At 45.1% G+C, this 24,909-nt stretch overlaps 1 protein-coding gene across 2 annotated transcripts in view; it reads right to left on the minus strand.

The window, feature by feature from the left end:
* The window catches only part of LOC129699364 (uncharacterized), a 46,220-nt gene that overhangs the window by 10,688 nt on the left and 10,623 nt on the right, over positions 1-24,909 (minus strand). Inside the window, exons 2-6 of one of the 2 annotated variants that reach the window (XM_055639075.1) lie at positions 15,899-16,249; positions 14,660-15,004; positions 11,605-11,952; positions 2,200-2,347; positions 1,717-1,760 (exon numbers count right to left, since the gene is read on the minus strand). In XM_055639075.1, coding sequence (XP_055495050.1) covers positions 1,717-1,760; positions 2,200-2,347; positions 11,605-11,952; positions 14,660-15,004; positions 15,899-16,249 — 1,236 coding nt within the window. Of the gene's footprint in view, positions 1-1,716; positions 1,761-2,199; positions 2,348-11,604; positions 11,953-14,659; positions 15,005-15,898; positions 19,383-24,909 lie in introns of those variants that run through there. The other variant, XM_055639074.1, reaches the window with a different exon arrangement.

Here is a 24,909-nt window from a genome sequence, read left to right on the forward strand (position 1 = left end):
GATAGGCTGCACGAATTGATATATATCCAATACTTTGTTTAAGACTGATGGTGTGTCCATTTAGTGGAGGAGGGCAGAGGCAGCAGTACTTGGTGGCAGGCTGCTCTCTATTTTAGGGACACAAGAGACTGCAGATGCTGGAATCTGATAAGGTAGCGTGGTGTTGAAGGAAGGAAATGGCTGGAGATCTGCAACAGCCTGGGATTTACCTGGAACAGGCACTTCTCATAAGAACTAGAGCGAGGACTTTTAAAATAGCACTACTAGATGGCGCCTCTTGCATGCGGGCCCAGTGGACTATTTCTGTATTCAAGAAGGAACTGCAGATGCTGGAAAATCGAAGGTACACAAAAATGCTGGAGAAACTCAGCGGGTGCAGCAGCATCTATGGAGCGAAGGAAGTAGGCAACGTTTCGGGCCAAAACCCTTCTTCAGACTGATGGGGGTTGGGCGGGGAGAAGAAAGGAAAAAGGAGGAGGAGGAGCCCAAGGACTGAGGGATGGGAGGAGACAGCCTGAGGGCTGAGGAAGGGGAGGAGACAGCAAGGGCTAACAAAATTGGGTGAATTCAATTGGGTGCATCCAATGTTCATGCTCCCAGGATGCAGACTCCCCAAGCGGAATATGAGTTGCTGTTCCTCCAATTTCCGATGTTGCTAGCTCTGGCCATAGAGGAGACCCAGGACAGAGAGGTCGGATACTGAATGGGAGGCGGAGTTGAAGTGCTGAGCCACCGAGAGGTCAGGTTATTGCGGACCGAGCAATATTTCTGTACACTTGCTATCATTAGGGATCAGGGTATAGCAATATTCTACTGGACTGTATGTATGAAAAATAATTTCATTGTGTTAGCACTTTACAAATGTGACAATAAAAGCACTATTGAACCATTGTTTCCGCATGTCACCTTCTGTAGGATTCCAGCATCTCTTGTTTCCACATTAGCTTTCAGCCTCTATTCCCACCAACTGCTCCCCCACTTGGCTCATCTGCCCCTCTTTCCTCTCTTCATCTGTTTCTATCTATTACTGCCTGCCCCGCCCCACACTTCCCCTTCAACTCTTTCTGTTGGCTATCTGCTCTCTATAATCACAACCCAAAACATCGACCAAAACTCTATTTTAGTTGCCTTGATGGAGACCTTGAGTGCTTGAATAAGATTGTTCAGATACAAGATCTAAAAGAGAGGAGGTATGTATTCCAACTGTTCCTATTGATCTAAGATATAGGAGCAGATTTAGGCCATTTTGGCCCATCAAGTTTGTTCCACCATTCAATCATGGCTGATCGATATTTCCCTCTCAACCCCATTATCCCATCCTCTCCCTGTAACATTTGGCACCCTCACTAACCAACAACCTATCGATCTCTGCTTTAAAAACACCCAATGGCATGGCCTCCACTGTCATCCATGGCAACGGATTCCACAGATTCACTCAGATATGGTGTTAGTGCAAGATGACTAAGTTGTGAAGAATTTTCTTTGAAGATTGCTTTGAATCTTTATATTTCTCTCGACAGAGAACTGTGAAGCTAATTTGTTGAGTATGTTTAAAGGAATTGAAAAGCCAAAGAGGTTGAATAGTTTAAGTTGAGAATGGTGCAACACTGGGCTACTTCCTTGACTGTTCCTTATGTTCTTACATTTGGAATCATTACTGAACATAGACAACATTTGAAGAAATCCCCAATATGAGTACTGAAATTTATTTTTTACCTGCAACTGTTGAATAAACTGGGTTCAGGTCTTCAGTAGAGTTCCTAGTGAAATGATATAGAACACACTGTCAGTGAACTATTTATATTTGTTGAATGTCTCTGAAGAACAACAATGGAACTGCATTGGTATTGGTTTATTGTTCTTATGTGTACCGAGGTACAGTGAAAAGTTTTATGTGCATGCTATCCAGTCAAATCATACTATACAATCAAAGCAGATACAAGTACAACAGGTGGTGCAAAGATAAAAATACAAGAGAAACAAATGTGGTGTTATAGCATTTTAGCTTTACGGCCACAGACAAAAAAAAAGTCTAAGGCAGCAACCCCACCTTTGCACCCGTGCCTGAACTGTTCCATCCCACAAAACTTCCATGTTCCACGACTCTTTCCTCCGGTCTTTGCTGGATTCAACGCCTGTGCCCACCATGCTTAATTCAATATCATATTAAAGCAAGATGTGAAAATACATTTTACTTACCCTTCGGGTTTAAACATGTGTTGAAAGCACACCCATTTCTTCATATAGCACACTGCTATTGCTAAGATGATGAATAAGAGGATGAATACCAGGACACAGGCTACAATACCGCCCAAGATTTTCAAAGACAACTTTTCATATGTTTGATCTGAAAAATATCAAAGGTTTATAGTTTAGATGCAACCTGTGTTTATTTCTCTCATTTTAAGTAAACACTCCAGCTCTGAACCTGCAAGGGAAGCAGCGCTGAAGATTCCCCATCATAGTATTCTCCAAAGCAACCCAGATTGGGATTAAAAACTAGAAAATGGTGAACACACTCAGTAGATCAGGCTGCATCTGTGGGGAGAGATACAATCTACGCTGCAAGTTGAAAATCCTTCATCAGAACTGAGAAAGCCAGTTGGTCTGAGAGACCAGGTTGGTCTAAGTAGCCAGGAACCTGGGGGAGGGCAGGGGGTGGAACAAAGTAAATGTCTGTAATAAAACATAGAAATAGTAGCAGTGTAGCACGGGAACAGGCTGCGTTTATTTATATTAGTGGAGAGGCACAACATTTGCCACCTTCCGGCACCTCTCCTGCACTCGTAAATTTCAGCCAGTGCTCCTGCAATTTTCTCTCCAGTTTCCCGCAATGTTTTCAAGTCAAATTTATTTCTATTGCACATTTAAACTGACTGTTGACAAAAGTGCTTTACATCAGTGCAGGTACTAACATGCTACAAACAGTGGTACATAGATCTAACAATACGTACATAAATATATACATACCACGCTCCCTCAGAGGACCTCAAGAAACGCTTACGAATAGAAATATGTTTTAAGTTTAGACTTAAAAGAGTTGATGGAGGGGATAGTTCTGATCGGGAGAGGGAAGCTGTTCCATAGTCTAGGTGCTGCCACTGCAAAAGCGGATATATCTGATCAGGGCCTGGAGATTTGTCTACCTTCAAACACGACAGTACCTTCAGTACTTCTTCGACGGTAACACCGACTGCTCTCAAGACATTTTCAGTGACTGCTCCAATTTCCTCCATCCTACTGTCTTTCTCCTCAGTAAATACAGAGGAGAAATACTCATTTAGGACCTTGCCCATCTCCTGTGGCTGCACAGAGGTGACCGCTTTGATTCTTGAGAGGTCCCACTCTCTCTCTAGTTACCCGTTTCCCCCTTATGTCCCCCCATAAAGTCTTTTGGGATTGTCCTTAATGCAGAGCTGCTAAGTTCTGTCATAGCATTTCAGTATTCTAGTACCTGAAAATCAGTATTTTGCAATCAGTATTTTGATGCAGTGCGCTTTGCTGAAAAAAATGCTGTTTTTTATGTGCGGCTATACCCATGTAAGAGTACAAGAATGCATAACTTCGCTACCAATTGACATGTCTTCTACACACCTTACTTAATGGTCCATTCATTGCAATCTCTTTGTATACTGCTGTTTGAACGGCTGCTTCCTGCTTTTAGCACCAGATGATGATGTAGAATCCATTTTGGAAGTCTCCCTCCCTCGCTCCCTCTCTCTCTCTCCTTCCTCTCTCCCTCCCTCCCTCTCCCTCCCCCCTTCCCCCTCCCCTCCCATCCCCCTCTCTCCTTTTTTTTTCTCCTTCCCCTCTCATTCCCTCCCTCCCTCTCTCCTCCCTCTCCCCCTCCCCTCTGCATCCTCTACCTCTCTTCACCCCTCTCTCTCCACCCTCCCTCTCTCCCCCTTGAGCCCACCCACCATTCTGTAAAATCAAGGCCAATCCCCAATGTAACTGCAATACCACTGGTAACCTTTCACCACTAGGCTTATCCAGAATTCTACCACTACCTGAAAAATAATCAAAGGCTCAAAGAGAATTCCAAAGACTCATTGTTATACGAGAAGTTTCCTGAACAGTCTGTGACCCACAGCGCTGTGGCCATAGCGCTATGTTTAAAGCCCATAGCTTCAATCTTGTTTTTAACTAACGTCTCAATTTCCCTCGTCAGCTAAGCTTCCTTACGATTGCCTGCTTTGCCCTTCACTCCACTTGGCCGATGTTCCTTTCCCCTCAAATAACATACTCCCATCAATTTTAGCGAGACCTTCTCTCATACCCTCAAAGTTGGCCTTACCCCAGTTGAGCATTTTAACACGTGGACCCTCTCTGTCCGAATCCATAACTATCTTAAACATAAGTAAACTCTGGTCCAAAAGGTTCCTCCACACACACTTCCTTAACTTGCCCTTCCCATTTTCCCAATACTAGATCCAGCGTTTCCCTCTCATGTCTGGGGGCCTCCACATACTGCTTAAGAAAACTCTGCTGAACACTTTTGATAGATTGCACCCCATCTAAACCCTTCACACTATGATTTTCCCAGTCTATATCGGGAAAGTTAAAATCCCCTACTACAACAACCTTATTTGACCTGTAGCTGTCTGCAATCTCCTGGCACATTTGTTCTTCTAATTCCCATTGACTATTCGGGGGTCTGTAGTACAACCCCAACAAGGTTATCATCCCTTTCTTGTTCCTCAGCTCCACCCATATAGCCTCACTAGGCGAACCGTCCGTAATGTCACCTCCGAACACAGTCGTAAAATCCTCCTCAACCAACAATGCAACCTCCGTCCTCTTTTTTCTCAGCCCTGTCTCTCCTGAAGCTCTTGTACCCCAGAACATTGAGCTGCCAGTCCTGCCCCTCCCTTAACCAGGTTTCAGTCATGGCTACAATGTCCCAGTCACTCATATCCATGCCCATGTGTTACAAAATGATTGAAGTTATGAAGCCAGAGGAATGTAGGTGGAGGGGGGGGGGGGGGGGGGGGAAAAATATGTGCCAGTCCAGGTGGGACACAGAGGAGGGGGGGGGGGGGGGGGGGGGGGGGGGGGGGGGGGGGGGAGGAAGAAAGGGGGATGTGAGCAGCGGCCTCTGCAGCCCGTCTGCATTTTTATTATTTTTTGTCTATGCTTTTATGTAGTTTTTGTTATTTTTTGTTGGGGTGTGTGTGTGGGGGGGGGGGGGGGGGGGGGAGGGAGGGGGGGTAACTTTTAATCTCTCCCTGCACAGAAGACCCGACCTTTTCTATGTCGGGCCTCCGTTGTAGTTGGGGCTGCAACGAGGAGCGGCCTCCAACAGGAAGACCGGGGGCTCTGGTGCCGACGACTCATCTCACCGTCGCGGAGCTGGCCGAGTCCGGAGCGGGTGGAGTGGTGGTGGAGCGCTGCTGCGGGCCGACCTCCGGAGATTCGGAGGCTGCTACTGCGGGTCTGGCGGACGGCGGCACCGGGAGCCCGCGGGTCCCTGGAGGGACACCGCTTTTCAGGGCTCTCGCAACGGCGACTTCTCCCGCCCGAGTTGCGGGGTCGAAGAGCTCCTGGAGCGGGGCCTCACAGCACCGCCCCGCGCGGCTTGGAATGGCCGCGGGACTCTGCGAGCGCACGCCGGGGGCTCCAACACCAAGACCCGGTGTGCGACCTTGCATCACCCGGCGTGGCTTTAATGGCCGCGGGACAATCGCCATCGCCAGCCGGGGGCTTTGACTTTGACTCTGACATCGGGGGGGGGGGGGAAGAGTGTAGTGGAGAGATAAGTTTTTTTGGCCTTCCATCACAGCGATGTGATGGATGTTTATGTAAATTATGTTGTGTCTTGGGTCTATTTGTTTGTAATGTATGGCTGCAGAAATGTCATTTCGTTTGGACCTCAAGGGGTCCAAATGACAAATAAATTGAATCTTGATCTTGAGGGAGAAAGGGAGCAGAAAGTGCTTAGTTAGATCATAAAACAGTATAGTCAGGAAGTATAGAACCGGCCCTTTACAAAATTAAACTAACCTTCTCTACCTACATGTGAAAAATATCCCTCAATATACTACATTTGTTTGGGGTGCCAAACTAAAAGCATCTAAAGTCTCTTAAACACCACTATTATATTTGCCTCCATCATTATCCCTGGCAGCCCCAAACCCCGCTCATCCAACCTAGAATGGGACAACTAGAACTCACACTGAACTTCAAATACAGCCAAGCCAATGTTTTATAAAGATGTAGCATAACATTCTGACTTTTACACTCAATGCTGCGACCAATGAAGGAACGTTAACAGTTACTAGAAGGTGTAGTGGTGTGACAGAAAAAAGGGTGGGGGATGAGCGAGTCCAATAGGAAATTATTCAATTAATTGTTGTCCCTGGAAGGTTATAATGTTGAAAGATGGGGCCCTGTTTGGTGAGCACAAGATGGTGGGGGCTAACACAATACAAGATACAAGATACATTTACTTGTCGCATGTACCAATTGGTACAGTGAAATATATGGTCACCATACAGCCATACGAATAATAATGAGCACATAATACGATAGTCTTAACACAGACATCCCCACACAGCGGGACCAAAGTTTCCCACTGTGAGGGAAGGCTCCAAAATTCAGTCATCCTCCTCTGTTGTCCTCATGTGGTCGGGGGGCTCATGAACCCCCTGCAGTCGCCGCTATGGGCGGCCCCCTGTTCAGGGCCACTCGCCGGGGTGATGGAAGTCCGATGTCAGGACTGGAGGACATCCTCAGCGGCTTCAACATCTGAATCGGCCACCTCCGACAGCACCCGAAGTCCACAGGCAGCGCTGGGCGGCCCTCGGCAAAGGACCCCAGGACTCCGCGATGTTGAAGTCAGTGCCAGCCGCGCTGGAAGCTCTGCAAACCACAGCTCCGATGTTGAAGCAGCAGGCCCAACACTCCGCAGCTTCAACGGCGATCCAGGTAAGCAATCGCCCGCTCCGCGATGTATCCAGCGCTGCGCTGCCGCTGCTCAAGCTCTGGTCCGGGTCCCCGGCAGGAAAGGCCGCTCCAATCCAGGTGGTAGGCAGCGAGGATGGGGGCGAGGATGCGACTCGGAGAATAGTCGCGTCCTCGTCAGGAAGTGACTGGGAAACGGTTTCTCCCTTACCCTACCCCCCTCTCCCACATTGAAAAGCTAAAGAAATCTCCAAAACAAACTTTCAAACTGACTAAAAATTAAAAAACGAGAGAAAAACAGACAGAATGTGGCAGAGGCTGCCAACAATGCGGCGCCCCTAGTGGCCCATTTAATAAGATAAAGTGTGACTGTAAGCTTGGAGTTAGGAGCCAGGGCAGAAACGTGATGCTCCACAAATAGCCAACAGATGTGTATTTGTCTGTCTAATTCGTTAGAAAGCATAAATAAATACATAAAAATGAATCGGTATGGGCAAGTTGGGCCGAAGGGCCTGTTTCACGCTGTATGACTATGAAAACTACAAAATTCAATACTTTTTATTGTTTTAACATTGTAAATATTGTAAACTGAAATAAAAATGAATGCGCAAAACTGCTATCCCACCCCTTGCATGTTCCATATCTACACTAACGGAGATTGTTTAGTATTGTGTAAACTGAACTTACTAGTGACATTCAGCTGGGTTCCATTCCCTCTGATATCTCCCCACACTGTGCAGTAATAGACGGCAGAGTCATTGAGCATCACGTTTGTGACATTCAGGATGAAGCTGCTGTTGGAGGCGTCTTTGAACGGCTGGAACCGCTCAGTGAAGCCTGGTCTCCTTCGTACGCTGCCTCCTGCCTCGTGTGTTAAAACCCATTCCATGTCCTGCCTGGGTAGTTCTCGGTACCAGTGGACGTCAGTGTTTCCCACTTCAGCGTTCTCCATGGAGCAATGTAACCGTGCCGTGTGACCCTCAGTGACACGCTCCAGCCTCGGGAATTGGATCAGGATCGGAGGATTTGCATCTTTAATGGGAAAATACGTCTTCTTAAAAAAAACCATGCTTAAAGAGTGCACAGAATTGAACACTAAATATGTAGAATTGTTTTAGTCATTCTCTGGGATGGGAGATTGCAACCATCACGTGGTCCACCCTGTTTCGACTAATGCAATCAACCTGACGTGCACAAACAAATAGATGTAGTGTTTTGTTAGGCTGTGCACGGTGTTCCTTTGGAAGAAGTCATTCCATGCAATATGGTCCTTCCCCATAGCGAAGAAACCAGTGGTTGCCTGCCTAAATGACTACCGCCCTGTCGCCCTGACCCCAATAATAATGAAGTGTTTTGAACGCCTGGTGAAACCCCACATTACTGCCAGCCTCCCCTCATCGTTAGACCCCTCCAGTTTGCCTATCGCCCCAACCATTCTACAGAGGATGCCATCTCTACCACGCTGCACACAGTACTCGCGCATCTGGAAAACAAAAACACATACGCCAGAAACCTGTACATTGACGTCAGCTCAGCGTTTAACACCATCATCCCACAGAGACTTGTGGAGAAACTAACCCTGCTGGGCCTCAACACTACCCTGTGTCACTGGATCTTGGACTTTCTGACAGAGAGTCCGCAGTCAGTCAGTGTTGGCAAGAACACCTCAGGCTCGATCACGCTGAGCACCGGGTCCCCTCAAGGCTGTGTGCTCAGCCCGCTGTTGTTCACATTGCTCACACATGACTGTGCTGCCAGATTCAGGGACAATAAGATCATAAAATTTGCGGATGACACAACAGTGGTGGGACTCATCAGCGGAGATGACGAATCAATGTACAGGGAGGAAGTAAAACAACTAGTGGACTGGTGCGGCAAAAATAATCTAGAATTAAATGTCGACAAAACAAAGGAGATGGTTGTCGACTTCAGGAGGGCGCAGCCAAAGCATACACCCCTCAACATCAGTAGCACTACAGTGGAGAGAGTGGAGAGCATAAAGTTCCTCGGTGTGCAAATTACAGACAGTCTCATCTGGTCCAGGAACACCACTGGGACCGTCAAACGGGCCCATCAGCGACTGCACTTCCTGAGGAAACTCAAACAGGCCTCACTCCCCACCAACATCCTCAGGACTTTCTACAGGGGCACGGTGGAGTCTGTACTCACGTACTGCATAAATACGTGGTACTCCACCTGCAACTGCTCGGACAGGAAGGCTCTGCAGAGGGTAGTGAGGGGAGCAGAGAGGATCATTGGCGTCTCCCTACCCTCGGTACAAGAACTGTTCCAGAGCCGCTGTCTGAAAAAAGCTCAGAAAATTGCCAAAGACAAACTGCACCCCCTCCACACACACCTGGATCTCTTGCCATCAGGCAAGAGATATCGCAGCATCAAAGCCCGGACTACAAGACTGCTAAACAGCTTCCTGCCACAGGCTGTGAGGCTGCTAAACAGTCACTCTGTACTCAGTCACCTGATTCTGCAGCTTGGCACGGACACTTTAATAACTGGCACTGGCCACTTTAATAACTGGAACTGGCCACTCAAATCAGCTGCCCCGGTTTTTTATGATTGGTTTATTGTATTTTAACGTTGTTGTTTTACCTGCTTTTAACTATTTATACTGTTCCATCAGGGACTGGATTGTTTTTAGTGTTATTATGTGTGAAATGTTTTAAATTTCATGTGCGATGCTCCGGTATTCCCTGGGAAACGTCTTTTCATTTTGCACTGTACAACTGTTGCTTGCAAGATGACAATAAAGGTTGATTGATTGATTGATTGATTGATTGATTAGAGTTATAGATGTGTAAAGCACAGGAATGGGCTCTTGTGATACTTAAAACCAGAACAATGTTACTGAGTTCAGTGATCCTGCAATATTATATAACCTGTGCATGAGGCCTAACAAAGTCCTGAATGGGTTTGTGGAGAGGTTTGCTCATGCTACTCAAGAGAGTTTAAACTATTGAGGGAAAACAAAAGTGATGGAGAAACTCCATAGATGCTGCCTCACCCACAGAGTTTCTCCAGCATTTTTGTCTACCTTCGATTTTCCAGCATCTGCAGTTCCTTCTTAAACTAGTGAGACATGGGGTTGGGACCCTGAATGACAGCGGACTCATATGTAGAAAATGTAACAGGCAAGTCCAGTGAAAGCATTGGCAGAGATGGGAGGGGGAGCATGAGAGGACCGGTAGGTTTAACTGCATTTACTTTAAAGCAAGAAGCACAGCAAGTGAGACGGATGAGTTGAGAGTGTAGATCAGCACACAAGATTATGAGGGGAAGCATGGATGAGGGAAGATATGTAATCTATTATTAATTTATTATTAAGTAGGCATTTGGAATATATCAGGACAGGGTGGAGTCAAAAGGTTTTTTTAAAAGGAAATCATATTCCGCAACAGCTAATTTTTTGAGATTGTAGTTAGCAGCACAGATAAGGGAGAACTAGCTGATGTGCATTTGGACTTTCAGAAAGCACTGAACAAGCTACAAAGAAGGTGCAGATCAAAAAATCCTCTCATGCCTGTCTTTCCACTCGCTAGTTATTACACAGCCCTAGCCCCTCTGGGTTCCTATATCTGCCACATCACCTCCACCTCCCGGTTCTAATCTACCTCACCATCTGCCCTCGGGTTCTACATTTTATTTCACACCTTCTTTTCTTATCAGATTTCATTATTTGTAATCTTTTGTCCACCGCTTATCACCTACAGTCTTCGTTAATATCTTCCCCTTTCCCTCCTGCACATCATTTATCTGACAATCAACCCTTTCATATCTGAGTCTACCAGTCACTTGCAAGCTCTTGCCCCACCCCTACTCCCTCACCACTTTCCACCAGCTCTCTCCTACTCAGTCTGAAGAGGTCTTGACCCGAAACTGTCTGTCCATTTACCATCCCAGATGTTGGCTGACCTGCTGAGTTACTCTGGAACTAATATCTACATTGGAGATCCTTGGACTATCTTTGATCGGACTTCACTGGCTTTATCTAGCACAAAACATTATTCACGTTATTCCCTTTATCGTGTATCTGTGGATGGCTCAATTGTTATTATGTATTGTCTTTCCACTGACTGGTTGGCCCGTGAAAGACTTTTACTGTACCTTGTTACACGTGACAATAAACTAAACTTAAACTCAAAAACTCAAGCTTGGCTTTTTCCCAAGCATTTCATAATATTTCATCACCCATGTACTTATACATATTTTGCATTTCATGGGCTAACCTATTCCTTTTAATAACTCAAGTTATCCTCTTTCTCTCCTTATTCAGATTTGTTTCAGGAGAGATATGGGCCAAATGCAAGCAGGTGGGACTAGTGTAGCTGGGACATGTGGGCAGGTTGGGCAAGTTGGGCAGAAGAGCATGTTTCCACACTTTATGACTATTTGACTTTATGCTATTAGTTGGTAATATCTTCCATCTTTGACAACTCAAACCCAAAGGGTTCTTCATCCACAAACCATTTGCGGAGACTATTTACACTTTTGATTTTAGTTCCCTTGTACTCGTCCTTTCACACACTTATCTATTTCTTAGCTGTTGCACTCTACACGCCAAGGATAACTTCCCCACTCTCTGTTTTACTGGGAGTGGTCACAGAGTTCCCATGTGTCGGTGAGTCATTGCGTGAAGGTTGAAGTGTGAGCTGCTGTTATCGTCAGTGTAGGCAAACAATGACTTACCAGTTACATTGAGCTGGGATCCTGCTCCATAGATGTAACTCCACACACTGCAGTTGTAGACAGCAGTGTCATTGATGGAGACATTGGCGATTGTCAGAATGTAACTGTTGCTCATGGCATTCCTGAAAGACTTAAAGCGGTCAGAGATACAGCCAGACCTGGTGACTTTGCCATCCACAAAGTGGCTCATTATCCACTCGCTGTTTTTCCCAGGTCGCTGCTGGTTCCAGTGGACGTCAGTGTCATTCACACCAGCTTTGTGCAAGACACATTGCAACTGCACGGTTACACCCTCTGCCACCTTGCTGACTGGCGGAGACTGGATAAGGACCGGATCATCCAGGAGATCTGTGTGAATATACATGGAGCTCAATGGAAGGCATCATATTTCTCCAGCATTTGGTGTGTAACAGTTTCTAAAATATGGATACCATCACATACTTCCCAGGCTCAGGATAATTGAAGAGTAAGATTATCGAGGATGTCAGATTTATCCATGTTCTCCGGACTTGCTGGCTGACCTTTTGTTACTCCAACAGCTTTTACCTTTTGTTCTTTATATATTATTTGCTTTCCAAACTGCTCATTCTATCCACATGTTGACTTTAAGTTATTTTGTGTATGAGAACACCCAGATTCTTCTCACAACATTCAAAACAACTTTGCATGTCCATTTTTCCTGCAGAAATGAATGACTATATTTTTCCAAGTTATAGACCATCTGGCTTGTCTTGCTCTTTATACTTGTCTGTGCCCCTTGCAGCCTCCTCACGTGTTACATCGCCTACCAACTAAGCTGGATATGTTATACTTGGTTTCTTCATCCTCGATTGTGAACAGTGAGGGTCCCAGCAACAAAACCTGCACCACCTCTCACTAGTCACAGCTTCTCAGCTTGAATACCTGCTGTTCATTCCAGGAGATTTAACCAAGAGATTCTTCCATCTATGTGTCTGCTTGTGATGAATAATGGTTGATCTCGTCTGCAGCTACTTTCTCCATATGGCTCATTGACAAACCCAACCCTACTTTGCTAGTCACAAACATCTAACAACGTGAGCTTTAAAAGATTTCTCACCCATGATGTCCATTTTATACATCCACGTTGACTCTGTTCTTACACCGACCCTATTCTTCTGCCTTTGTGTTGGATTCTGATCTTTCCTTTACCGCTGATGGTGCAATGAGTTATCTACTTCACTGGAACATGGAAATTATATTGAGGGGGAATTTCAACTGTGCTTCACACTATTTAACATGGATAGATACACGGCTAGGGGCGCCGCATTGATGGCAGCCTTTGCCTACAGTCTGTCTGTTTTTCTATCTTTTTTTAATTTTTAGTCTGTTTTAAAAGTGTGGTTTGGAGGTTTCTTTAGTTTTTCTATGTGGGGGATGGGGGTAGAGTAAGGGGGAAACCGTTTCCCAGTCACTTCCTGGCGAGGATGTGATTATTCTCCGAGTCGCCACCTCGCACCCCTCCCCGCGGCCTACCAACTGGATTGGCGCGGCCTTTCCTGCCGGGGACCGGCCAAAGCTTCAGCGGCGGTGGCGCAGCACTGGATTGATCGCGGAGCGGACAATGCCTTCCTGGATCGCCGATTGAAGCTCCAGAGTACTGGGCCTGCTGCTTCAACATCGTGAAGCTGGGGTTTGTAGAGCTCCCAACGTGGGCGGCGCTGACCAACATCGCGGAGTCCTGGGACCTTTTGCCGAGGGCCGCCAGCGTGAATCTCCGCCCAGAGCGGACTGTGGACTTTGGGAGCCACGGAATCCAGTAGGAAGTGGCCGATTCGGATGTCCAAGCCGTTGAAGTGGTTCTCCCGTTCCGACGTCGGAGTTCCATCCTCCCGGCGAGAGGGCCTGAACATCGGGCCGCCTGTAGCGGTGATTACGAGGGGTCCAGGAGCCCCCCGACCACGGGTGAACAACAGAGGAGGATGACTGAATTTTGGAGCCTTTGATTCCGCTGTACGGGGATGTCTGTGTTAAAGTCTATCGTGTTCTGAGCTCTTTATTATTCGTATGGCTGTATGGTGACCACACATTTCACTGAAACAATTGGAACATGTGACAAGTAAATGTATCTTGTATCTTGGATTAGAGGGCCCGCATCAACACAATGCAGATGAGCAAAGACTCAGATCCAAACAACAATGAACTGTCAGCCTGAGGCCGGGCATAAACACAGGTGATCAACGTGTAACCTGTTTCTTCACAGTCAGTCCCAGACCCCTGGCCTTAGATCCAGTGACTACGTTGTTGTTGTCGCCTCTGCACTGTGAGTGGTTCAAGTATCAGTGATTCCTGATTGAAAACAAGCCCGAAGGTTTCGGCAGTCGGCGGGACTGGGAACCCGTCAAAAGGCTCATCGGTCGGCATGACCGGGAAAGAGCTGGAGACGTCAGACACAAGGAGCAAGGGCCGGTGCGAGGGAAATGCCTCCAGCGCCTCCTGGTAGGCTGCTGGAGGCACCCCCGGGACACAAAGATGGCCAGGAGAGGGGAGGGATGTTGGTTTGTGGGAACTACTCCAGTACATCGAGCTGTGGGCTGACCGGACGTTGCTCTTTGAATAATCAAGGCGCAAAACATGGCGGTGCCAGCATGCGTAATATATGCAAAAATAATTTCACTGTACAGTTGCACATGTGACAAATAAAGAACTATTGAACCATTGGAATATGGAGGCAGCATTGGTTAATCTAAAGCCATGACAAGTTGTCGTTCTGCTCTCCTGTATCTGAACTCAAACAGCTGTGAGCAGTGCCCTGCTATTACACTGAGCACTGAACAATGTTGCTAGTTTTCTCTACAATGAAGAACACACTGCACATTTAAATTTATTTCCCACAACCCAGATCAGACATCAGTTACCATATCAGTGCTCACACCATTAGTGAGGGGCCACAATATATTGGTTTCCAGAATCAGGGCTCCAGTACGATCTCCTTACTCTTTCAGTGCTCCCGGTACATGTGCCACCTCAAGGGAAGTGAATTACACCCAATATAGTTAAACATAGGTTAATGAAACCAAATATAATTTGTACTCACTGGTTACTTTGAGCTGGGTTCCATTCCCTCTGATATCTCCCCACACTGTGCAGTAATAGACGGCAGAGTCATTGAGCGTCACGTTTGTGACATTCAGGATGAAGCTGCTGTTGGAGGCGTCTTTGAACGGCTGGAACCGCTCAGTGAAGCCTGGTCTCCTTCGTACGCTGCCTCCTGCCTCGTGTGTTAAAACCCACTCCATGTCCAGCCCGGGTAGTTCTCGGTACCAGTGGACATCAGTGTTTCCCACTTCAGCGTTCTCCATGGAGCACCGTAACCGTGCCGTGTGACCCTCAGTGACACGCTCCAGCCTCGGGAATTGGATCAGGATCGGAGGATTTGCAACTTGAAAGGGAAAAAATCAACAGATGAACAATAATGTTGGAGTTGCTAAATACTTTATGTGTTTCAACTTAAAATACATTCATCCTTTGTCATTAGATAACCTCATGTAAAAGTGATGCTAACTTGGTTCATGATTGCAGCTGTTTGCAACTTTCTCCCTGTTCACGATTATCTTTCACTCTCTCTTTCTCTTTCTCTCTCTCTCCCTCCAATGTTGGGAGATGTTGCCTCACAATGGGGATTTCATTTTTCATTTAGCTTTGTTTAAACATTTATTTAGTCCTTTGTTGCTACACAGAGTAAGCAGATCTCTGTATATTGGAGGAATAAGAGGGTATGGAAATAGTACAGATAGATCATTGAGGTGGTAATGTTAGTTCACTTTAGTGTAGAGATGCAGCATGGAAACAGGTCCTTCACTGAGCCCACGCTGACCATTGAGTTATTGATCTCAGTGTGGCAGATGGTGCAACTAATAGTGACTGTGCATAAACTGTGAATGGCTCGATTGTAATCATGTATTGTCTTTCCGCTGACTGGTTAGCAGACAACAAAAGCTTTTCACTGTACCTCGGTAGACGTGATAATAAAGTAAACTCAAGCAAAGTGATTATAAATGAAGAAACTAGCCTACCTATACTGTAATTTCTTTACATTCACCTGTTCACACTATGTGTACCTCTCTGGCAATGCCGAATTACATTCTCCATCCTGATCTCAGAACGCAGTAACGAGTGATCTGCATTATTCAGTTAAAAAATAAATTTGGCCTATTTTCATTCTCTATTTTGCAGTGTGAACTTCTAATGATGTTTGTCTCTGTAAAACTGACAACATGACATCATGATTCCTCATGATGTTAGGATTGGAAATAGAACCAATTTAAATACTCACTGGTTACATTCAGCTTGGTTCCATCTCCAAATAAATGCCCCCAAAGGCCACAGATGTAATCAGCAGAGTCGGCAATCTTCACCTCTCTGATGGTCAGTGAGTAGCTGTTACTGGTGACGTTCCTGGAAAGCTGAAATCGCTCGGAGAAGCCCAGTGACCTGTAAGTGATGCCATTGTCATAAAGACTAAGTTTGATTTTTCCATTACGTGAGTTGTACCAGTGAACGTGGAATTTGTTCACAATGTTATTCACATTGGTGCTGTTCAGGACACACCGTATCTCCACTGTTTCACCTTCACGCACCACCAGAGCTCCTGGGGATTGGATCAGGGATGTGTTTGCTGTTAGACCTGTGGGTAATAACAACCAAAGATCAGAACAGATGATGACCACAAAAATAATTTGAAACAAAAGGCAGCATGAAAGCTCTTGGATATTCATGAATATTCTCCACATGTATCCTCAATTTGTAAACTCTTTTGTTTTCTCCTGAGCTTCGCTCTTTCACTCTGCACTGAAATGACAAACAATACCTTTGGTAAAAGCAACAGCTAAAAAGTACAAACACTGAATATCAAAGGTTAAATCCTGCTCCATGTAAATGCTTGTTGACTGTACAAAGTGTGTTAAACTGAGCAGTAAATGAGGAAGAAAGCTGGCAGTTCTAGTAACATTCATTGAATATATGTAAGATTCTGTTGCAGAGTCAGATAAAGAAGACTAAGGATATTCAGCATGCTTCCAACAACTCTTACAAATGTCTACACATGGAACGCATAAAGCATCCTATTGATTACATCACAGCCTAGTTTGTCAATTACTCTACCCTACACTCCACGCTGCCTCGGGAAAGCAACCAACATCGTGAAAGACCATTCACTCCCCTGTTATTCCTACTTGTCCCCTCTCCCATCGGGCAGAAGATACAAAACTTCACAGCATCTGGCAGCAGTTTTACGATACAATACGATAACATTTTATTCATCCCCGGAGGGAAATTGTTCTGCCAACAGTCACAACACACAAGGTACACGAATACTTGAAATTAAAAGTGAATAAAAAAGCCAAGCAACTGTTGGCTGGCTGGCGTGTGCACAGCACCTTAACCAGAACGAACGAACAAACAAAACAATTAAACGCAGAAGAGGATTCTAAAACTAGAGTGCACCCGCACACCAGTTCCCACTTTGTTCTCCCACTGTCCCTCAATGCAATCCCCCCCATGCCGGGTCCCCATTGTTCTTTGCAACAGCCCTCACTTTCCTTGGCTCCTACTCTTTCCCTGGTTACCCTCTTACTCTAATACAATTGTTCAATCCTTGGGATGTTTCTCAATTTTGACTGCCAGATATTTTTTCTTGTCCCTTTCCTCTCCTAATTTATATTTAAAGTAGTCTTTTGCTCTCTCTATATCCAAGTGTCTCTCCTGTTTTCATTTGCCTATGCCTGCCAAATGCTTCCCTTCACTTCATCAAATGTGGGTGCTACGTTAGTGCATGAAGACTGCTGCCTCACAGAGCCAGGGACCTGGCTTCAATCCTGACCTCAGGTGCTGTCTGTGTGGCGTTTGCATGTTCTCCCTGTGTGACCACATGGGTTTCCACTGGGTGCACCGGTTTCCCCCCGCATTCCAAAGACGTGCGCGTTTGTAGGTTAGTTGGCCTCTATAAATTGCTTCCATAGGGAGTGGATGAGAAGTGGGATAATATAGAACTAGCGTGAACAATAGACAATAGACAATCGGTGCAGGAGTAGGCCATTCGGCCCTTCGAGCCAGCACCACCATTTAATGTGATCATGGCTGATCATCCCCAATCAGTACTCCGTTCCTGCCTTCTCCCCATATCCCCTGACTCCGCTATTTTTAAGAGCCCTATCTAGCTCCCTCTTGAAAGCATCCAGAGAACCTGCCTCCAGAGGTAGAGAATTCCACACTCACCACTCTCTGTGAGAAAAAAAGTTTCCTCGTCTCCGCACTAAGTGGCTTACTCCTTATTCTTAAATTGTGGCCCCTGGTTCTGGACTCCCCCAACATCGGGAACATGTTTCCTGCCTCTAGCATGTCCAAACCCTTAACAATGTTTCAATGCGATCCCCTCTTAACCTTCTAAACTCCAGAGTGTACAAGCCCAGCTGCTCCATTCTCTCAGCATATGACATTCCTGCCATCCCGGGAATTAATTATCTGGATGAGGGAATTGAATGCAACATCTCCAAGTTTGCGGATGACACGAAGCTGGGGGGCAGTGTAAGCTGTGAGGAGGATGCTAGGAGGCTGCAAGGTGAATTGGATAGGTTGGGTGAGTGGGCAAATGCATGGAAGATGCAGTATAATGTGGATAAATGTGAGGTTATGCACTTTGGTGGCAAAAACAGGAAAGCAGACTATTATCTGAATGGTGGCCAATTAGGAAAAGGGGAGATGCAACGAGACCTGGGTGTCATGGTACACCAGTCATTGAAAGTAGGAATGCAGGTGCAGCAGGCAGTGAAGAAAGCAAATAGCATGTTTGCATTCATAGCAAATGGATTTGAGTATAAGAGCAGGGAGGTTCTACTGCAGTTGTACAGGGTCTTGGTGAGACCACACCTGGAGTATTGCGTACAGTTTGGGTCTCCAAATCTGAGGAAGGACATTCTTGCCATAGAGGGAGTATGGAGAAGGTTCACCAGACTGATTCCTGGGATGGCAGGACTTTCATATGAAGAAAGACTGGATAGACTCGGCTTGTACATGCTAGAATTTAGAAGATTGAGGGGGGATCTTATAGAAACTTACAAAATTCTTAAGGGGCTGGACAGGCTAGATGCAGGAAGATTATTCCCAATGTTGGGGAAGTCCAGAACTAGGGTTCACAGTTTAAGGATAAGAGGGAAGTCCTTTAGGACCGAGATGAAAAAATCTCTGCCACAGAAGATAGTTGAGGCCAGTTAATTGGCTATATTTAAGAGGGAGTTAGATGTGGCCCTTGTGGCTAAAGGGATCAGGGGGTATGGAGAGAAGGCAGGGATGGGATACTGAGTTGGATGATCAGCCATGATCATATCGAATGGCGGTGCAGGCTTGAAGGGCCAAATGGCCTACTCGTGCACCTATTTTCTATGTTTCTATGTTTCTAACCTTGTAAACCTACGCTGCACTGCCTCAATAGCAAGAATGTACTTCCTCAAATTAGGGGACCAAAACTGCACACAATACTCCACATGTGGTCTCACTAGTGCTCTGTACAACTGCAGAAGGACCTCTTTGCCCCTATATTCGATTCCTCTTGTTATAAAGGCCAAAATGCCATTCGCTTTCTTCACTGCCTGCTGTACCTGCATCCTTACTTTCATAGACTGATGTACAAGGACCCCCCAGATCCCGCTGTACTTCCCCTTTTCCCAACGATGCCATTTAGATAGTAATCTGCCTTCATGTTTTTGCTACCAAAGTGGATAATCTCATATTTATCCACATTAAACTTCAGCTGCCATGCATCTGCCCACTCCCCCAAACTGTCCAAGACACCCTGCATTCTCATGGCATCCTTCTCACGGTTCAAACTGCCACCCAACTTTGTGTCATCTGCTAATTTACTAATGTTACTGAATCCCTTCATCCAAATCATTGATGTATATTGTAAATAGCTGCAATCCCAGCACTGAGCCTTGCGGTATCCCACTAGTCACTGCCTGCCATTTTGAAAGGTTAATCCCTACTCTTTGTTTCCTGTCTGCCAATCACTTCTCTATCCATGTCAGCACCCTACCCCCAGTACCATGTACCCTAATTTAGCCTACTAATCTCCTATGTGGGACCTTATCATATGCTTTCTGAAAGTCCAGGTACACTCCATCCATTGGCTCTCCCTTGTCCATTTTCCTAGTTACATCTTCAAAAAATTCCAGAAGATTAGTCAAGCATGATTTCCCCTTCGCAAATCCATGCTGACTCGGAATGATCCTGTTACTGCTATCCAAATGTTCGGCTATCTCATCTTTTATAATTGACTCCAGCATCTTTCCTACCACCGATGTCAGGGTAACTGGCCTATAATTCTGTTTTCTCTCTCCTGCCTTTCTTAAAAAGTGGGATAACATTAGCTACCCTGCAATCCACAGGAACTGATCCTGAGTCTATAGAACATTGGAAAATTATCACCAATGCATCCACGATTTCTAGAGCCACTTCCATAAATACCCTGGATGCAGAACATCAGACCCAGGGGATTTATCAGCCTTCAGTTCCATTAGTCTATTCAACACCATCAAACGGGTAATCAATGGTCGGCATGGGCTCCGTGTACCGAAGTGCCTGTTTCCATGCTGTACCACTACATGGCTAAACTAAACTAAATCCTCAACGCCTCTGGTGGCTTTGTGTTCCCTCATTCTACTATCCTTACTTTTCACTTCTCCAGGATTGTTAGCTCAAACTGCACAAATCTCATTATTAGAAGACTCCCGCTATTTGTATGTTGTTTTACCTACAACCAAATGCTCCCAATCTACTTCCACCAGGTGCTGTCTTATTGAAATCGGGCTGCCCCAATTTAGGACCTTGTCCTCCGCGCCAATTTTCTCCCTTTCCACAACTGTCTTGAAACTTAAAGCAAAATATCATCAATAAAATAACACCAATAAAATAACACCAATAAAATGATCCATTGTTAATAAGAAAATTTCCTGGAAGAACTCAGCCTGTCAGGCAACATATGTGGACCAGTCTGGACCCCAAACTTCAACTGTCCATTTCCCTTACCAGTGGTTGCCTGATCTACCGAGTTCTTCCTGCATTTTGTTTATTGCTCCACATTGAAGTATCTGCCATATCTTGTGTCTCCATGCTCCAGGGAGACTGCTACCATTAGCCCAGCCTTATTTCCCAAGATTAGGTCCAGTGCAGCTAATAGGACTATCTACACATTGGCTGAACTCTCCCGGGTGCACTTTACTAATTCTTCCCCATTTAAACCCTTTGCACTAATGCACTCTCAATCAATATTGGAGAAGTATAAATCCCCCACCATTATAACCCTATTGCTCGTGTATTGGATGTGGACCATTGGCTTAAAGATTGATCTGCAGTACAATTCTGCTCCCAATTGGGGAGATTTGTAGGGAGGATGCAGTTGTAAGAGAAACAGAGTGTAACAGCAAGAACTTTCACCATCTACGACCCATGATGTCTGCGCTGAACATGCCGCCTACTTAAACTAATCTATTCTGCCTGCACATCCCTCCATTTCCTGCATATTTACTTGCCTATCTATAAGGATCTTAAATGCTACTATCGTATCCACAATCACCACTGACAGTACATTCCAGGTGCCTAAATATAGCCACAAAAACGGCTTTGTATCTTCTTTAAATTTTTCTCTTCTCACCTTAAACCCAATGTTTAAGAGTGGCACGGTGGTGCAGCGGTAGAGTTGCTGCACAGAGCTTACAGCGTCTAAGACCCGGGTTTGATCCTGACTACGGGTGCTGTCTGTACCGAATTTGTACGTTCTCCCCGTGACCTGGTCGGTTTTCTCCGAGATCTTTTGTTTCCTCCCACACTCCAAAGTCATATAGGTTTGTAGGTTAATTGGCTTGGTAAAATTGTCCCTAATGTGTGTTGGATAGTGTTAATGTATGTATAATCAGCTGGATCTTCTGGCATAATTCTTCACTGTCCACAATCCATACATTTTTGTGTTATTTGTAAACGTACTGGCATAGGAGCTGAACCCCACTGATCTCACTCTGCTACATGTCCTTCACCTTGTTGAATATTGATGCAAAGTACTCCTTTAGTACCTCACCTGCATCCTCTGACTCCAAGCATAAAATCCATCCTTTTGTGCTGTGTGATCCCATCTTCTCGTTAGTTACCCACTTGTTTAAATGTGTGTCTAAATGCCTTGGGATTGTTGTTAATTCTGTTTGTCAAGGGCATTTCATGAACTCTTTGGTCATCCTACTTCCCTGCTTTAGTTCCTTCCTGCTTTCTTTATATTCCTTAAAGTTCCTGTCTGATTTCATCTTCCTACATATTACAAATGCTTCCGTTCCCATTTTGGCCAAATTTACAACGTTTTGCTGTCTGCTTCCCATTCTTTCCCTTCTCCTTATGGAAGTCTGAAGTAACCCCAGCATTCCCTCTCTCTCTCTATCCCTCCCCCACCCAGGTCACACCAGCTTCTCGTTTTCACCCGACAAACAGCTAACAATGGCCTGTTTCCTTTATCATCGTTATTTTTTGCATATCTTTCATTCATTGTTCTTTATCTCTCTACATCATCATCTATATCTCTAGTTTCCCTTATGCGTAACTAGTCTGAGGAAGGGTCTCGACCCGAAAAGTTACCCATTACTTTTCTCCAGAAATGTGGCCTGTCTTGCCGAGTTACTCCAGCTTTTTGTGTCTATCTGCGGTTTAAACCAGCATCTGCAATTTCTTCCTACTCATACCAGTCTTGAACTTTTGTCTTCAAATGACTCCCACGTTAGACCAAAGAGCAGCTGCTCCAAAATTACTCCCTCTAACTGGTGACCAAAAGTGTTGTAATTTGCTCCCCCCCAGTCCAGACATATCCTTATTCAGAACTATCTTAAAAATCTAATGGAGTTGTGAACACTGTTCCAAAAATGTTCTCCCACTGAAATGCCAATCACCATTACCACTACCTGACCCTCTACTGCCCGCAAATGGAGATCTAGCAAAAACCTAAAACTAAATAAATATCATATCATAAGATCATCAGTGATCATAAGTGATCGGAGCAGAATTAATACATTCGGCCCATCAAGTCTACGCCACCATTCAATCATGGCTGATCTATCTCTCCCTTCCAACCCCATTCTCCTGCCTTCTCCCCATAACCTCTGACACCCGTACTAATCAATATTGTTATCCGGATGAGAACATTTTTAGTAAGCCTGGAAATAGGTAATGAATTAGTTTAACAACTGATATAGAACCTATACAGTATGTAGGAGCTACAGATATCAAAGCTATCAAAGAGGCCATAACTTGCAGCTTAATGTTCCAGGTTTTTGATGTTTCAGGTGTGGTAGAGAGGGAGGTAAATGTACTGGAGGAGTTGCACTATTAACTGATGAAGGTTAGGCAGTGGATGTTGTAGACATGGATTTTAGTAAGGCTTTTGATAAGTTCTCTCATGATAAGCTGATCCAGAAATGTAAGATGTCTGGATTTCACGATGACTTGGTCATATGCATTCAGAAATGGCTTATTCATAGAAGACACAGGGATGTGGATGGAAGATATTCTGGCTGGAGGTATGTGACTAGTGGGAATCTGCTATTCTAAGCCAATGTCCTTTGCCACAATTACTCTGTGGGACAATGTGGAACCGACAGAGGTGGGAGATGAGGACAAGTGGAACCCTATCTTTGTTCTGGGTGGACGGAGAGGGATTGAGAGCAGAAATGTGAGACTTGGTACATGAACAGTTGAGAGTCTTGTCAGCAAAGGAGATAGAGAGCTCAGTAATATGGCTTGAAGATGGCAACTCCTCCCTCATTGTCAGTAATGATGATGATGAAACATTTGTGGATATTGCCTCCATTTAATTTGCAGAAAGGATTTCATTAGGTTCCAAAAATGTGAACACACAAAATATGAAGTAACTTTGTAAAACAAGAGACAGAGAAGTTCCATGATTCACTGAGTGTGTCAAATGGCAATCCTTGGTAATCCTTAGGGATCTGCACTTTTAACCAGATGGGAGAATTCAGAGTTATATATGAAAGTAAAATCAGATCTGAAGGAAAATCCTGGAAGCATTTAGCGGGTCAGACAGCAAAGTGGCGAGTGAAACTCAGTTCATAGTTTAGACAGTGACCGGATGTTCACACTTGTTCACGTGACGTTCCATGTTTACAGACACGACTGAATTAGGAAGCAGAGGATGTCGTGCAAATTACAAAGATACAGATAGAGGCATTGAGTGGCCAGACTATGGAAGATGGAAATTATTGAGGGAAAATATGTCGACATATATTTTAGATCCGTCAATATCAAACCACTCTATCTTCTTAACGCGTGTCATCCCAGTTATTTTGAACATCGTTTGATGGTATATGTAAATTCATTATTCATGTATCCCAATCTATCATTCATGCCAGAGTTACCTTTACACACCATGAATTTTAAACAATACTCTTATCTTTTCAGGATCATCCAGTGACAAGTTGCTCTCTAATGCCAATCCCAAAGGAGTGGTGGTGTGCTCTGATCCAGAATGCCCAGATGCCATCATGGGGTTCAGCTAGAAGGAGTTAACCAAGTTGGCCCTGCCCAAAATCTATCACTGTGTATAGGAAGGAACTGTAGATGCTGGTTTACACCGAAGGTAGACACAAAATACTGGAGTAACTGAGCAACTCTAATGTTTCAGGTGATGTTTCAGGTCGAGACCCTTCTTCAGAGCCACAGAGGAGGAGCAGCCAGAAAGGCTGTTGCAGAACTCCCATCAGAGGAGAACCTCTTCGAGATAGGCATACCTTGAGGAGATTTCGCAGTGGACCAGACAAAGATTTTTGGAAGGAACTGCAGATGCTGGCTTACACCAAAGATAGACACAAAATGTTGTGGTAGCTCAGCAAGTCAGGAAGTATCTTTGGAGAAAAGGAACAGATGTCATTTTGGGTTGAGACCCTTCTTCAGGCACGAAGAAGCTCTGAAGTTGGTCTGAAGAAGGGTCTCGACCCGAATTGTCACCTATCCATTTCTCCAGAGATGCTGCCTGACCCACTGAGTTACTGCAGTATGTTGTGTCCATTGATGACTTCACATTTCTCTGAATTGAATTCCACATGCCACCCAATCAATGGACAATCTAGTGCTGCCCTCCAGTGGCAGCAAACATTCTTCTTCACTATCAGTAACACTGCCAATTTTTGATATTATCTGCAAGATTCATAAATTTGGTATTTTATGTTCAAATCAAAAGAATCATTTCTAAAGCTCACAAGAAGCAAGAGGCTGGGGAGAACCAATCCACAGAGCCTTCCATTC

This window comes from Leucoraja erinacea, chromosome 8, assembly GCF_028641065.1.
Source record: "Leucoraja erinacea ecotype New England chromosome 8, Leri_hhj_1, whole genome shotgun sequence".
NCBI lineage: Eukaryota > Metazoa > Chordata > Chondrichthyes > Rajiformes > Rajidae > Leucoraja > Leucoraja erinaceus.